The following is a 16,950-nucleotide window of genomic DNA, read 5'->3' as shown; positions in this document are numbered from 1 at the left end:
ATTATTATTCCTGAAATTGCCAACCAGTCGCCTCATGCTGCCTGGCCCGCTGTGTTCATCCAGCTCTACACCTCGGTATCTGTGTTCTCAAAATCATGTGTCTTCTGGTTGGCAATTTCAGGAATAATAATTTCTGGCATTGCTTTATTTTACCAATCTTGAAGCTTAAATTCAAATTTGACCAAAACCAATTATTAGTTCTTGTGATAAAGCCAATGTCTTCAAAGTGGTATTAAGAAAAATGACAATTTTGTAGTTAGTATCAAATTATCAAAACCTAGATGGAGGAATTTTGCATTAAGATAAATGGACTATATCAACCCAAATAGGTTTTTTTCCGCATTGCTGAAAGCCAGGTAATAATGGATCACGAATACAGTTTGCATAATCCCGACAGCTCTCATTTAACAAAGGACTACATGGGTTTCATTACCCTTTTATGAGCAACATGAATTAAATAAACAAAAGCTTAATTAAAAAGCGATTTGCTCAAAATATTGGCACCAGATCAATAAATATTTTATTAATTGAATGTCTTACAATTTTGAGAGAGCATACGGCACAATGTGGCAGAAACAAAACAAAATCAACTTTAGCGCCTTACAATGCACTATCCCAAAAGTGCAGTTCCCCATATTGAAGTTAATGACTATATTTAATTTAGTGATTCTTCCCGAATATCACAAATTGAACTAAACGTTATTAGTTAGCTTGCATGCCCAATGAGAGGTTATTGTTGCATTTCGTAGCATTTACTCAAAATTCACGGGCTAAACAAAATATTTACATTTTGAGAATTCAATTCGATGAACTTCAAAATACAAATAGTGTGGCTTCTTTAAGTGGAAACCTACCGCGATTTCTACGATAAAGAGAAGCTTCGAGATGGTAAACTCCCTATGGCTTCCTCGTCTTCCCTCCCCTCGACTGCATGAGCAGAAAACGAAGCCCCTGCAACCTGTTAGACCTCGTTTCAAACAAAGGAAGTCGGTCAATGTAAACAAAGTAAAGGACAACTATGCCTCCAAAATCAGCTGATGTTCATTGCATCGAAACAGGGCGGGAAGGTTATTAAACAGAGCCAGAGTTTCGGAATTCCACAAACGATTCCACGGCGATGCTTTCCCAGAGAAACGGCAGCCAAAAGGCCTCGCTCTCAGGATGCGAGCGCTACTTTTAAAAATGACAAATCACGAAAGAAAGCCGTATTTAAAAATAGCATTCACCTCATTCGGACGCTGTTCCAAAATCGCCCTTTGTTTTACTCTAAACATACGGATTTCAGGACGGCTGACCCCCTCCCTGTATTCGAAACCACTGCACTGCCTCTTCACTCAATCCCACTTACAACTCCGTTCACACAGGCGCCATTTTGGTTTCCCGCGGGTCTGGAAGCGCATTCTGGGAAGGGCGTGGAGGAGGGGAAGAGAGAAGACGATGTGTACGCGAGATGTGGGACTGCGCGTAACCGAAAACGGCACGTGCACGAGAAACAGAAACAACCAGACGCATTGAAACAGCACGAGCAGATCTCGTGCATGAAGAACAAGGGGAGACAGAAAGCGAAGGCAAGAGAAAACGTCATGACAGGGAGTGGCGCATGCAAAATCTTGTGTTGGGTTGGAGATATTTCAGTAGGACAGTGGACCATGCAGCCCATCGAGCCAGCCTTATCATTCTAGATCACAACCTTGCAACATCTCCACTCAGAGATGGTAAGAACTGCCGATGCTGGAGTCTGAGTATGGAGCTGGTGGAACACAGCAGGCCAGGCTGCATCAGAGGAGCAGGAAAATTGACGTTTCGGATCGGGACCCTTCTTCAGAAATGGGGGAGAGGGAAGGGAGTTCAGAAATAAATAGAGGAAGGGTGGGGCTGGGCAAGGTAGGTGGGATGTTGATAGTGGAGTGCAGGTAGGCAGTGGTGGGGATTGGGGGTTGCCAAGGGAACCCACATGGGCCCAAGCTATGCCTGCCTCTTGGTAGGATATGTGGAACAGTCCCTCTTCTGCTGCTACACTGGCACTATCCCCCACCTCTTCCACCGCTACATCGATGACTGTATTGGCGCTACCTCGTGCTCCTACCAAGAGCTTGAACAGTTCATCAACTGTACTAACACCTTTCACCCCCAACTTCAAGTTCACCTGGAGCATCTCAGATACCTCTCTCTCCTCCCTGGACCTCACTGTCTCCATTTCTGGTGACCGCCTCGAAACTGACATCTATTTTAAGCCCACTGACTCCCATGGCGACCGAGAGTATACCTGCTTTCACCCACCTTCCTGCAAGAATGCGATCCCCTACTCCCAATTCCTCCGCCTTCACCATGTCTGCTCCCAAGATGAAGCATTCCACTCCCAAACATCCCAGATGTCCTCTTATTTCAAGGACCACAACTCCCCCCCGCCCTCTTCGGTGGTCAAAAATGCTCTCGACTGCATTTCTTGTGTTTCCCGCACCACTGCCCTCACAGCCCCTCCCCCCAACAAAAACAAAGACAGAATCCTCCTATCCTCACATGTCACCTCACTAACCTCCGTATCCAATGTATCATTCTCAGCCACTTCCGCCACCTACAATCTGACCCCACAACCAAAGATATATTTCCCTTCCCACCCCTATCTGCTTTTTGTAGGGACCGCTCTCTCCACGACTCCCTCATCCGCTCCACAGTCCCCACTAGCCCCACCACACCCGGCAACTTTCCCTGCAACCACAGGAAGTGCTACACCTGCCCCTACGCCTCCCCCCTCACCTCCATTCAAGGCACCAAACAAACCTTTCACATCAGACAGAGGTTCACCTGCACATCCATCAATTTGGTCTATTGCATCCACTGCTCCCAACATGGCCACCTCTACATCGGTGAGACCAAGCAGAGTCTCGGAGACCACTTTGTAGAACATCTGCACTCTGTTCACGACAAACAACAACACCTTCCGGTTGCGAACCATTTCAGCTTCCCTCTCCTACACCCTAGGTGGCATGTCCATCCTGGGCCTCCTCCAGTGTCACAATGACGCCACCCAGAAACCGGAGGAGCAGCATCTCATATTCCGCCTCAGGAGCTTATAGCCCAATGGCCTAAATGTGGATTTTACCAGTTTCAAAATCTCCTCATCCCATAACCAATCTTCCCTCCCATCCCCGTCTCCTTGATCTGACACAACCTGTCCATCTTCTCTCCCACCTATCCGTTTCTCCCTACCTGCACTCACGTATCACCAGCCCACCTACCTTCCCAGCCCCACCCTTCCTCTATTTATTTCTCTCTTTCCCCTCCCCCATTTCTGAAGGGTCTCGACCCGAAACGTCAACTTTCCTGCTCGTCTGATCCTGCTCGTCTGATGCTGCCCGGCTTGCTGTGTTCCTCTAGCTCCACGCTGTGTTATGTCATGCAATATCTCCAAATCTGTTCATGTCATTGAACAAAAACAAAGTTGCTGGAAAAGCTCAGCCAGTTTGGCAGCATCTGTGAAGGAAAAAACAGAGTTAACATTTCGGGTCCGGTGACCCTTCCTCAGAAGCTCATGTCATTAGTCTCCAGAAATATATTGATTACTGTCAACTGATTGCTGTATGCTCAGAGATTGCGCTTCCACACCGTTTTTGGTACAGAATTCCAAAGATTTACCATCTCATCTCAGTCTTAAGTGGCCCACCTCTTATCTTGAGACTATGTTCTTGATTCTAAAGTTATTATCCATGGAAATCTTCCTACCTAAATTCACCTCATCAGGCACAATAAGAATGTTTTAAGTTTCAACGAGATCATCTCTCATTGTTCAAAACTCTACAGAAAACAGACCTAATTTCTTTAATTGTTCATCATGAACTATTGCTCCGAGTGGTTAATCTGGTGAACCCATTGCATTCCATCTACATTAAGTATATCATCTCATAGCAAAGGACTTACGGTACAGTGGTGGTGTATTAGCAAGTTAACCAAAAATATCTATCATTTCTTAATAAACGAGATCAGAGCTATACACAATATTCCAAATGAGATCTAATTAAGGCTCTATTTAACTGCAGCAAGACATCTTTACTCCAGTAATGAGGAAGGGTCACCGGACCTCCTAGCCCATAAGGAGCTGTAATCAAGAATTAGAGGAGAAAGGCAAGAAAGGCAGAAACCTCAACAAACATGAAAGTCTGCACCTGAACCAGAATGGAACCAAAATCTTTGTGGGAGGGTTTATAAGTGCTGTTGGGAAGAGTTTAAACTAGTTCAGCAGAGGCAGGGGTCACGGTGCAATAGTTCAGTAGCAACTTGACTTAAAAAAGGAACCAAGGTAGAGCGAGTTCAGCCATGTGGTGTCTCAAGGGAGAAGGGAGTAAGGTGAAGCTGGATTGCCTCTGGTTCACTGCCAGGATTGTCAGAGGTAAAGCAGATGAGTTAAGGGCATGGATTGACACATAGAACTGCGATGTTGTTGCCACCACAGAGACACGGTTGAGGGATGGATAAGACTGGCAATTTAACATACCAGATATTGGATCTTCAGGCAGAAAAGGAAAAGATGCAAAACTGGGATTGGTGTTGTATTATTAGTTAGGGAGTCAGTTAGTGCAGTAAGGAGGGTGACATCTTGGGCAGGGTCATCAAATGAAGTTTTATGGGTAGAACCGAGGAATAAAAAGGAGGTGGTCATACTGTTAGGAGTATAGGCCCCCAAACAGTCAGCAGGCAAATGAAGACCGGATATGTAGTCAATTCACCAAGGTTTGTAAAAATAGTATTAGGGTCATTATATATCTCCAAGACCTGAGCCTTGTAGATGGTGGACATGATTTGGGGAGTTAAGAGGTGAGTTACTTACTCAGGATTCCTAGCCCATGACCTGTCTTGTAACCACAGTATTTATACACCTAGTTCAGTCTCTGGCCAATGATAACCCAAATGATATTGATTTGTGGAGCATTCAGCAATGGTAATATCATTGATTGTCAAGGGGCAATGGTTAGATTCTGTGTTTTGGAAATGGTCATTGTTTGACAACTGTGTGATGAAAATCTTGCCAATTGTCAGCTCAATGTCAGGATATTGTTCAGGTCTTGCATCATTTGGATCATTTGTTTCAGTCTCAGTTCGTTTCAATTTGGAACAAAAACAGAAGTTGCTGGAAAAGCATCTATGAAGAAAAATAGGGTTAACATTTTGGGTCCAGTGACCATCTAAGGAAGGGTCATCGGACCCAAAATGTTAACCCTATTTTTCTTCATAGATGCTTTTCCAGCAACTTCTGTTTTTGTTCCTGATTTACAACATCCGCAGTTTTTTTCGGTTTTTGTTTAAATTCAAACTAAATAACTGCCTAACTTGTTTAAATTTTAAACAATTCAGGTTTATAGTTATTTGTCATGGCATTTAACATTTGCTTTGACAAATGAACTTGGCAGTTAACTGTCAGTCATCATTAACTGGTAATCAATGACATTATCTAACTGGCATTTGAAAAAAATACTGGATCTAACGTGGACCCTTTCTAAACACATCTTGTGACTGTCCATCAAAGTCATGTTTATCATCATCAGCTAATTTCCTCTCAAATTGCTCCAAGATGTAGTAACTCATCCTGATGCCACAAATTGGGATTCTCTTTTCCATTCTCTTTCCTTTATATCAACCCACCTATTATTCATTTCTTACTTTCCAATAATCAGCAAAGTCTTTCATGTTACATTTACAATGCACTGCAACTTCTAATCTTCTCGTATGGAATCACTATACGTTAGATTGTATTCAGCGGCAGCAGCGCGAGCCAGAGTGCCGACGGGAAGGTAAGGTTTTTTTCTCCGGTATAAAAACTTACCTCGTGCAGCAGAGGCCCTCTTGTTTTCAGCGGCGGGTGTGTGGAGAGAACGCAAGCCAGGAAGGAACTGATATATTCGGGCATTGGCTAAACCCAAAACACGACACGTGTAATGTCTCCCACCCATCCTCCTCCTCTAACCAAACAAAAAGACTGTGTGGAGGGTCGGTAAGGTAAGGCTTTTTTTAAATTCTTCTGGAAATCTAGAGAGTAGAGGGAATGGAAGCTAGGGCAGTTGCATCCTCCTCTTGCAGGATGTGAGAGGTAAGGGTCACTGCTGGTGTCCCCTCTGATTTCACCTGCAAGAACTGCACCCAACTCCAGCTCTTCAAAAACCGCGTAAGGGAACTGGAGCTGGAGCTGGATGAACTCCGGATCATTCGGGAGGCTGAGGGGGTGATAGAGAAGAGTTATAGGGAGGTGGTTATAGGAGGTAAAAGGTAGCTGGGTGACTGTCAGGAAGGGGAAAGGGAATTGGCAGACAGTGCAGGGATCCCCTGTGGCCGTTCCCTCAATAATAAGTATACTGTTTTGGATACTGTTGGGGGGAGGGGGGGGGGGCGGGCAAGGGAAGGGGGGAAGGGGAGGGGTCTATTGCGCGCCGCCGGGCCCTGTGGCTGGGAAGGGAAGTGGGGAGAATAGGAGAGCAATTGTAGTGGGGGATTCGATAGTAAGAGGCACAGACAGGCGGTTCTGTGGACGCGAACGAGATGAACGGATGGTATGTTGCCTCCCAGGTGCCAGGGTCCATGAAGTCTCGGATCGTGTCTTCAAGATCCTTAAGGGGGAGGGTGAGCAACCAGCAGTCATGGTACATATCGGTATCAATGACATAGGTAGAAAAAGGACAGAGAATGCGAAAAACGAGTACAGGGAGTAAGTTTGGAAGCTGACGTCCAGGACAAACAGGGTAGTTATCGCTGGATTACTACCAGTACCACGTGATAACGAGGTAAGAAATAGGGAGAGAGTGCAGCTAAACACGTGGCTACAGGGCTGGTGTAGGAGGGAGGGCTTCCATTACATGGATAATCAGAGCACATTCTGGGGAAGGTGGGACCTATACAGTAAGGACGGGTTGCACCTGAACCAGAAGGACACAAATATCCTGGGAGGGAGGTTTGCTCGAGCTATACGGGATGGTTTAACCTAGATTGACGGGTGGAGAACCGGATTTATAATTCAGAGGATGAGGTATTCAGCCTTCCAACGGACACAACAGGGAGTGAAGTTGTTTGTAAAGAAATGCGGTCGATGGAGCGTAATTGTGGACACAGAGATGGTTTGAGGTGTGTATACTTCAATGCTAGAAGTATCAGAAATAAGGCGGATGAACTTAGAGCATGGGTCGGTACTTGGAACTACAATTTTGTGGCCATAACAGAAACTTGGGTAACTCGGGGAGAGGAATGGTTGTTGGAAGTTCCGGGATTTAGATGCTTTAAAAGAAATAGGGAGAGTGGAAAAAGAGGTGGGGGAGTGGCATTGCTAGTCAGGGCTAGTACAGCAGCTACTGAAAGGCAGTTTGAGAATGATATGTCTACAGAGTCAGTTTGGGTTCAGGTCCAGAACAAGAAAGGAGCAGTCACGTTGTTGGAGGTTTTTCACAGACCCCCTTAAACTAGTAAGTAGGGGGGAAGGGAGAAGTGATCGTACAGGGAGAATAACAATTAATGTAAGGCAAAGCAGCAGGTTAGCAGGTGACGAGGAAGCTTCAACTCCATTGAAAATTAGGAAAAATGTTAAAGGGAAGAAGAACTCCAGAGCTGTTAGTAATGGAGGTAATAGGACCCAAAAAGAAGGTGCAAAAACTGGCATAAGGGCACTTTATCTGAATGCTCGGAGCATTCGAAACAAGGTGGATGAGTTGACGGTGCAAATCATGGCAAATGGGTATGATTTAGTGGCCATTACAGAGACATGGTTATATGATGGTCATGACTGGGAGTTAAATATCCAGGGGTATCAAACTGTTTGGAAGGACAGACAGGAAGGTAAGGGAGGTGGTGTTGCTCTGATTTTTAAGGATGATATCAGGGTGGTAGTGAGAGATGATATAGGTTCTACTGAACAAAAGGTTGAATCCATTTGGGTGGAAATTAGGAATAGCAGGGAGAAGAAGTCACTGATAGGTGTGGTCTATAGGCCAATAAATAATGACATCGTGGTGGGGCGGGCACTAAATATAGAAATAGCTAATGCTTGTAAAAATGGTACAGCAATTATCATGGGGGATTTTAATCTACATATCGATTGGTCAAACTAGGTCAGTCATGGCAGCCTTGAGGAGGGGTTCATAGAATGCATCCGCGATAATTTCTTTGAACAATATGTAATGGAACCTACGAGGGAGCAAGCTATCCTAGATCTAGTCCTGTGTAATGAGACAGGAGTAATTAATGATCTCACAGTTAGGGATCCTCTCGGAAGGAGCGATCACAGTATGGTTGAATTTAAAATACAGATGGAGCGTGAGAAGGTTAAATCCAGTACCTATGTCCTGTGCTTAAACAAAGGATACTATGAAGGAATGGGGAAGGAGTTAGCTAAGGTAGAATGGGAGCAAAAACTTTATGGTGGGTCAATTGAGGAACAGTGGAGGACTTTAAAAACGATTTTTCACAGTGCTCAGCAGAAGTATATTCCAGTGATAAAGAAGAATTGTAAGAAAAGAGAGAGCCAGCCATGGATGTCTAAGGAAATAAAGGAAAGTATCAGATTGAAAAAAAACACATACAAAAAAACAAAGAGTAGTGGGAAACTAATAGACTGGGAAATCTTTAAAGGCCAACAGAAAGCCACAAAAAAAGTTATAAAGAAAAGTAAGATAGATTGTGAGAGTAAACTAGTTCAGAGTATAAAAACAGGCAGCAAAAGTTTCTATAAATATGTAAATCGTAAAAGAGTGGCAAAGGTAAACATTGGTCCTTTAAAGGATGAGAAGGCCAATTTAATAACTGGGAATGAGGAAGTAGCCAAGACATTAAACAGTTATTTCTTGTCGGTCTTCACAGTGGAAGACACAAATAACATGCCGAAAACTAATGGCAAAAAGGTTATAGCAGGTGAGGACCTAGAAACTATCATTATCACTAAGGAGGCAGTGCTGGGCAAGCTAATGGGGCAAAAGGTAGACAAGTCTCCTGGCCCTGATGAAATGCATCCCAGAGTACTAAAAGAGGTGATGGGAGTAATAGCAAATGCACTAGTAATTATTTACCAAAATTCACTGGACTCTGGGGTGGTTCCCGCAGATTGGAAAACCGCCAATGTGACGCCACTGTTTAAAAAAGGAAGTAGACAAAATGCAGGTAAATATAGGCCAGTTAGCTTAACGTCGGTAGTGGGGAAAATGCTTGAATCTATCATTAAGGAAGAAATAGCAAGACATCTGGATATAAATTGTCCCATTGGGAACACCCAGCAAGGGGTCATGAAGGGTAAGTCATATTTAACTAATTTGGTGGAATTCTTTGAGGACATTACTTGCATGGTGGACAATGGGGAACCTGTGGATGTGGTGTGTCTGCATTTCCAGAAGGCATTTGACAAGGTGCCACATCAAAGGCTGCTACATAAGATAAAGTTGCACGGTATTACATGTAATGTATTGGCATTGATAGAGGATTGGTTGACCAGTAGAAAGCAAAGAGTAGGCATAAATGGGTGTTTTTCTGGTTGGCGGTCAGTGGCTAGTGGTGTGCCTCAGGGATCAGTGTTGGGACCTCAATTGTCTACAATTTACATAGATGATTTGGAGTTGGGGACTAAGTGTGGTCTGTCAAAATTTGCAGTTGACACTAACGTGAGTGGTAGAGCAAAGTGTGCAGAAGACACTGAAAGTTTGCAGAGGGATATAGATAGTCTAAGTGAGTGGGCAAAGGTCTGGCAGATGGAGTACAATGTTGATAAGTGTGAGGTCATGAATTTTGCAGGAATAACAGCAAAATGGACTACGTTTTAAATGGTAAAAAATTGCAGCATGCTGCTGTGCAAAGGGACTTGGGTGTCCTTGTGCGTGAATCGCTGAAGGTGGGATTGCAGGTGCAGCAAGTGATTAAAAAGGCAAATGGAATTTTTGTCTGTCATTGCTCGAGGGATGGAGTTTAAAAACAGGGAGGCTATGCTGCAGCTGGAGAGGGTCCTGGTGAGGCCACACCTGGAGTACTGTGTGCAGTTTTGCTCTCCTTACTTGAGAAGAGATATACTAGCACTGGAGGGGGTGCAGAGGAGAGTCATTCGGTTGATTCCAGAGTTGACAGGGTTGGATTATGAGGAGAGGCTGAGTAGACTAGGGTTATACTCATTGGAATTCAGAAGAATGAAGGGAGATCTTATAGAAACATATAAGATTATGAAGGGAATAGATAAGTTGGAGGCAGGGAGGTTGTTTCCGCTAGCAGGTGAAACTAGGACTAGAGGGCATCGCCTCAAAATAAAAGGGAAGCAGATGTAGGACTGAGGTCAGGAGGAACTTCTTCACCCAAAGGGTTGTGAATCTGTGGAATTCCCTGCTGAATGAAGCGGTTGAAGCTACCTCGCTGAATGTTTTTAAGGCAAGGCTGGATAAATTTTTGAACAGTAAAGGAATTAAGGGTTATGGTGAGTGGGCGGGTAAGTGGAGCTGAGTGTCAAAAAGATCAGCCATGATCTTATTAAATGGCGGGGCAGGCTCGAGGCCAGATGGCCTACTCCTGCTCCTCGTTCTTATGTTCTTACTAGTTGCAGAGAAGTAGAGGAGCGGATTGGGAGGCAGATACTGGAAAGGTGCAGAAGTCTCAGGGTTGTAGACATGGGTGACTTCAACTTTCCAAATATTGATTGGAAACATTTTAGTTGTAATAGTTTAGATGGAGCGGATTTTGTCCAGTGCGTTCAGGAAGGATTCCTGACACAGTAAGTAGATAGACCAACACGAGGAGAGGCCACTTTGGATTTGGTTCTTGGCAATGAACCAGGCCAAGTGTTAGACCTGTTGGTCGGAGAGCATTTTGGCAGTAGCGATCATAACTCTGTTACTTTTACAATAGTCATGGAAAAGGATAGGTACATACAGCAGGGTAAGGTTTATAATTGGGGGAAGGGTAATTACAGTTCTGTTAGGCAAGAACTGGATAACATAAATTGGGAACAGATGCTGTCAGGGAAGAGCACTATTGAAATGCAGAGATTGTTTAAGGAATGCATACTGTGTGTTCTCGATATGTTTGTCCCTGGCAGGCATGGAAGATGCGGTCAAGTGAGGGAGCCTTGGTTCTCAAGAGAGGTCGAACGACTGGTTAAGAGGAAGAAGGATGCTTATGTAAGGTTTAGGAAACAAGGAACGGAAAAGGCTCTAGAGGGATACAAGTTATCCAGGAAGGAGCTGAGGAGAGCTATAAGAGGGCATGAGAAAACCTTAGCAGATAGGATCAAGGAAAACGCCAAGGCCTTTTACACGTATATGAGGAATAAGAGAATGACCAGAGAAAGGGTAGGGCGGATCAAGGATTGTAAAGGGAATTTGTGCACGGAGCCTAAAGAGATAGGAGAGGTCGTTAAGGAATACTTTTCTTCGGTATTCACAACTGAGAGGGACCTAGTTGTAGAGGAGGACAGTGTGAAACAGGCTGGTAGGCTAGAGGAGGTCGATGTAAGTAAGGAAGATGTACTAGGAATTTTGAGGAAGTTGAGGATAGATGAGTCCCCCGGGCCTGATTTATCCAAGGATTCTATGGGAAGCGAGGGAAGAGATCGCAGGGCCTTTGGCGATGATCTTTTCGTTCTCACTGTCCACGGGTATAGTGCCGGAAGATTGGAGAGAGGCAAACGTCATTCCCTTGTTCAAAAAAGGGAATAGGGATAACCCTAGAAATTACAGGCCAGTTAGTCTTACATCAGTGGTGGGCAAATTATTGGAAAGGGCTCTGAGAGATAGGATTTATGATCACTTGGAAAGGCACAGTTTGATTTGTGATAGTCAGCATGGATTTGTGAGGGGTAGATCATGCCTCACAAACCTTATTGAATTCTTTGACGAGGTGACAAAACACGTGGATGAAGGTAGAGCAGTGGATGTGGTATACATGGATTTAAGTAAGGCATTTGATAAGGTTCCCCACGGTAGGCTCATGCAGAAAGTAAGGAGGCATGGGATAGGGGGAAATGTGGCAGATTGGATTCAGAATTGGCTGACCCTTAGAAGACAAAGGGTGGTAGTGGACGGAAAATATTCAACGTGGTGCTCAGTTATGAGTGGTGTACCACAAGGATCTGTCCTGGGTCCTCTTCTGTTTGTGATTTTTGTAAATGATTTGGATGAAGGAGTGGAAGGGTGGATTAGCAAGTTTGCGAATGATACGAAGGTGGGTCGCGTTGTGGACAGTGCGGAGGGCTGTTCTAGGTTACAAAGGGACATTGTTAGGATGCAGAGCTGGGCTGAGAAGTGGCAGATGGAGTTTAACCCTGAAAAGTGTGAGGTGATTCATTTTGGAAGGACAAACTTGAAAGCAGAATACAGGGTTAACGGAAAGATTCTTGGCAGTGTGGAGGAGCAGAGGGATCTTGGGGTTCATGTTCACAGTTCCCTGAAAGCTGTCACCCAGGTGGATAGAGTTGTTAAGAAGGCCTATGGTGTGTTAGCTTTCATTAATAGAGGGATCGAGTTCAAGAGCCATGAAGTTATGCTCCAGCTATACAAAAGCCTGGTTCGGCCACATCTGGAGTATTGTGTCCAGTTCTGGTTGCCTCATTACAGAAAAGATGTGGAGGTGTTGGAAAAGGTGCAGAGGAGATTTACCAGGATGTTGCCTGAAATGGAGAGAAGGTCTTACGAGGAAAGGTTGAGAGAGCTAGGGCTTTTCTCCTTATAACGACGAAGGATGAGAGGTGACTTGATAGAGGTGTACAAAATGATCAGAAGTATAGATAGAGTAGACAGCCAGAGACTTTTTCCTAGGGTGGAGGTAGCTGTTACGAGGGGGCATAGTTTTAAAGTGAGTGGAGGTAGATATAGGGGAGACGTCAGAGGTAGGTTCTTTACTCAGAGAGTGGTCGGGGCGTGGAATGCATTGCCGGAGAGTGTAGTGGAGTCGGCCTCATTAGGGGCATTTAAGCAGCTATTAGATAGGCATATGGATGATAGTATAAGGTAGGGGTGGAGGTTAGATAGACCTTAGGCTTAGGGTAAAAGTTCGGCACAACAACGTGGGCCGAAGAGCCTGTACTGTTCTATGTTCTAGATGAACCAGGAAATCATAAGGCAACTGGAATTACTTCTCTTGTGGCTAAAGTATTAACATAATAAAGGGTAGAATTATTAAGTATTTACAGAAGTATGGTAAGACTGTGGTCAGCAGGCTTTGCTTCAGGATTTTCTAAATATTTTATAGAAGTTGGGAGTAATATTGATAAAGGGAATGCAGCCAACATACCTCATGCAAATCTTGAGGAGAAATTTGATAGGGCAAGACTTGTGGCAAAGAAAATGCCCCATGAAACAAAGGAGATTGTGGCCACATGGGTTAAGTGGTAGAGTTGGAGATCAGGAGTAAAATTTAATTTCTTAGTTTGGAATATGAGTGAAATGTTATCAGAGTCACATATAGTAACTAAATTCTTGGACTTTGAAAATGATAGAACAATTTTGAAAGTCACATAGGTCACCAAAGTAGATGGCTATGACAGATTGTGTAAATGGTTGGTAAAAGATTGAAAAATAATCCAGTCGAAGGGGCACATCAAGGTGGAAAACTAAATGCAACTTACAATAACAGAGAAAGAAATGAGATTTACATGATAAGATTCCTAATGTATTAGAACAGCACTGAGATCTTTGTATATAAATACATAGGAAATTAAAATAACATAGCAAATAGATTAAAGGCAAATAGATTTCCTACTTTGGTGAATAGTGATGCGTTGTTTTCATTTGTTTGTGAGACTGTAATGAGAATGACAACATTTAATATAATCAACAACTTATATGTGTAGAGCACCTCAACATAATACAAAATTCCAATGTGCTTCACAGAAGCATTATGAAGGAATATTGGACATTATACTGCTCAAGGCAGTATTAGGCATGAGAGATCAGCGACCATTGCAGAGTGGAATGGGCAAGGATGTGAAGGGATTTAATATTAAGGGTGAGAATTTTAAAATCAAAACGTTGCTTGACCAGGAGCCAATGTAGTTCAGTGAGCACATGGTGATGAAGGAATGGCACATTGTGCGAGTAAGGAGATCAGAGTTCCAGGATTTTGATCTAATGATGGTGAAGAAATGACAATACAGTGCCATATAGTATGACTTGCTGGGGAACCTGGAGGTGTGGTATCCCCATCATTCTTTTGTACATTACAAGTTTTGGGGTTGGAATTTGCTGTCAAACAAGCCTTGCAAGTTGCTGCACTGTTGTGCATTTGTGCTAGATGGACTATGTTTTCCATGGTCGATGGTATGCCAATTAAATGGACAGCTTCGTACTGGACGAATTTGTGCTTCTTGAGTGTTGTTGGATCTGCACTCATTAAGGCAAGTAGAAAATAATCAATCACACTCCTGAGAAATGCTTGCAGATGGTAGAGAAGCTCTGAGGTGTCAGTTACTTTATGTAGAATTCCCATTGTGTAATCTGCTCTTGTCACCATAATAGTTGATCTTATTGGTCCAGCTAAGTACCTGATTAATCATAACCCCCACGATATTGACATAGGGAATTCAGTGATGGTAATCCTGATGATAATTGGGGAAGATGGTTAAATTGTCATTTGTTTTCAGCTGGCAGTAGTGCGGTGCGAATGCTCCTTTACAGTCAAGCCTAAAAGTTATGCAGGTCTTGCTGTATCAAGGCATGGACTTCTTCAGTCTCTGAGGAGTCGTAAATGGTAATGGACACTGTGCAAACATCACCACTTCTGACCTTATATTAGCAGGAAGTTTATTCATTGAAATAGTCCAGATAACTACAACAAAAACAGAAACTGCCAGAGAAACTCAACAGCTCTGGCAACGTCTGTGGAGAGAAAGCAGCTTTCTCTCCACAGATGCTACCAGACCTGTTGAGTTTCTCCGGAAATTTCTGTTTTTGTTTCAGATCTTCATCACCCACAGTTCTTTGTTTTATTTTACCCCTAGATAACTATCCTGAGCATCTCCTGCAATGATGCCCTGGGTCTGTGATACAAGCCTCCAAACAAACACTTAGAACAACAATCTTCCTTTCTGTAAGGTATTGCAATGGAGAAATCCAACCCAGTAAAGTGTTATCTTCATGTCAAAGGTGTCACTTTCACCTCACTTCTCAAAGCATCTCTTTTCTTCATATTCAGGGCAAAGCTTTATCAAATGACTTTTGAAAATCTACATACAAGTGCCTCTCCATTATTTAATTAAACATTCAAGCAAGTTAATCAAACAAGATTTTTCTTCAACAAATCCATGATGATTTTGTATATATTCAATATTTTGCAGGAAGAATTAATTTGTTTCAGATTATTGTTTCTGAAAATTTCCCCACCACTGAAATTAGCTAGACTTCTCTGCATCTTCCTTTTTTTGAGTGGAATATTATAGCTCTTCCAAATCCCTGGCACTGCTCCCACACTGAAACTATGGCAGATTATGGTCAGAACCCTCACTATCTTAATTCCACATCAACCAAACTAATCAAGTGACTTTCTTTGAATGCTGAAAACCGAATAATTATTGGATTAATTAGCCCAAACGCAAAGATGGCTGTCAAAATGGTCACCTTCACAAACACAAGTGGGCCTGGTGATGTCAGTTATTGACACCAATGTCTCTAAACCAAAAATCATATTTGCAAGTCAACTGTGTCCTTCACTTGACAGTGACACAGCACTGCCAGGTGGACTTTCTGTGCCTGTGTGTTTTTTGAACAAGCTTAGATGGCTTGTTTGGACGGCTGGTTTGCAATAGAGTGATGCCAACAGCATGGGTACAATTCCTGTACTAGCTGAGGTTACCGTGAAGTTCCACCTTCTCAACCTTACCGACTCAAAGGAGGTGTGATGACCTTCAGGTTAAACCACTCCCAATTGTCTCTCCCAATGGGAGAGTGAGGCGATAGTAACTTTACCTTTTGGTGTGAATAGGCAGCTTAACGTTCCAGGATTTGGATGTTTCAGGATGACTGAGAGGGATGAAAAAGTGGCAGGAAGTTGCTTACTGACTAGAGAGAATATTACAGCTGTACTGAGGGTACAATCATTTTGATGGGGTTGTACTACAGGCCCTCCCAATACCCAGGGGGTGATAGAGGAATAGCTATCTGGACAGATTATGGAAAAATATGAAAACAGGGTTGTTGTAGTGGGTGATTTTAACTTCCCCTACATTGACTGGGACTCACGGAATGCCAGGGGCATAGATGGAGGAGAATTTGTTAGGTGTGTCCAGGATGGAGTTTTAAAACAATATGTAAACTGTCCAACTAGGGAAGGGGCCGCACTAAACATGGTATTGGGGAATGAGCCTGGCCAAGTGATCGACGTTTCTTTGGGGGAGCATTTCAGGAACAGTGACCATAATTCCGTACATTTTAGGTTACTTATGGATAAGCATAAGAGTAGTGCTCAGGTGAAAGTAATAAATTGGGAAAGGCCAACTACCACAGTGTAGGGTAGGAACTTGGGAATGTAGACTGCAGGTAGCTGTTTGAGGGTAAATCCACATCTGTCACGTGGGAATCTTTTAAAGACCAGTTGATTAGAGTTCAGGACCAGCATGTCCCTGTGAAAATGAAGGATAAGGATGGCAAGATTTGGGAACCATAGATGACAAGAGAAATTGAGAGCTTAGTCAAAAAGATAAAGGAGACATACGTAAGGTGTAGGAAACTGAAGACAGACAGAGCCCTCAAAGAATGCAAAGGTAGCAGGAAAGAACTCAAACACAGAATTAGGAGGGCTAATGAAAATGTCTTTAACAAACAGACATAAGCATAATCCCAAGGCATTTTATACATAAAAAAGGAGCAAGAAAGTAGTTAGAGAAAGGTAGAAAGGAACTAATTTATGTGTGAAGCCAGAGAAAGTGGGTGAGGTCCTTAACGAATACTTTGCATTAGTATTCACAAAGGAGGACATGGTGAATAGTGAGTCTCGGGAGTGGCATGTTGATATTTCAGG

The 16,950-nt window shown here is 43.4% G+C and overlaps 2 protein-coding genes across 5 annotated transcripts in view; one reads left to right on the top strand and one right to left on the bottom strand.

Moving 5' to 3' along the window:
- Nucleotides 1-1,437, bottom strand: part of mtf2 (metal response element binding transcription factor 2) — a 46,836-nt gene extending 45,399 nt beyond the window's left edge. Inside the window, exons 1-2 of one of the 3 annotated variants that reach the window (XM_048601700.1) lie at nucleotides 1,227-1,436; nucleotides 855-967 (exon numbers count right to left, since the gene is read on the bottom strand). Coding sequence is in view for 1 of the 3 variants with exons in the window: in XM_048601701.1 (XP_048457658.1) it covers nucleotides 1,227-1,274 (48 nt within the window). In the remaining 2 variants the exon portion in view is untranslated. Of the gene's footprint in view, nucleotides 1-854; nucleotides 968-1,226 lie in introns of all 3 variants that reach the window. The other 2 variants (XM_048601701.1, XM_020530803.2) reach the window with 2 other exon arrangements.
- Nucleotides 1-16,950, top strand: part of ccdc18 (coiled-coil domain containing 18) — a 250,198-nt gene that overhangs the window by 109,803 nt on the left and 123,445 nt on the right. The window lies entirely within an intron of this gene.

The sequence above is a fragment of the Rhincodon typus genome, chromosome 10 (assembly GCF_021869965.1).
Source record: "Rhincodon typus isolate 14 chromosome 10, sRhiTyp1.1, whole genome shotgun sequence".
Classification (NCBI taxonomy): domain Eukaryota; kingdom Metazoa; phylum Chordata; class Chondrichthyes; order Orectolobiformes; family Rhincodontidae; genus Rhincodon; species Rhincodon typus.
Note: the sequence above shows the minus strand (reverse complement) of the source record. Positions and strands in the feature narration are given on the sequence as shown.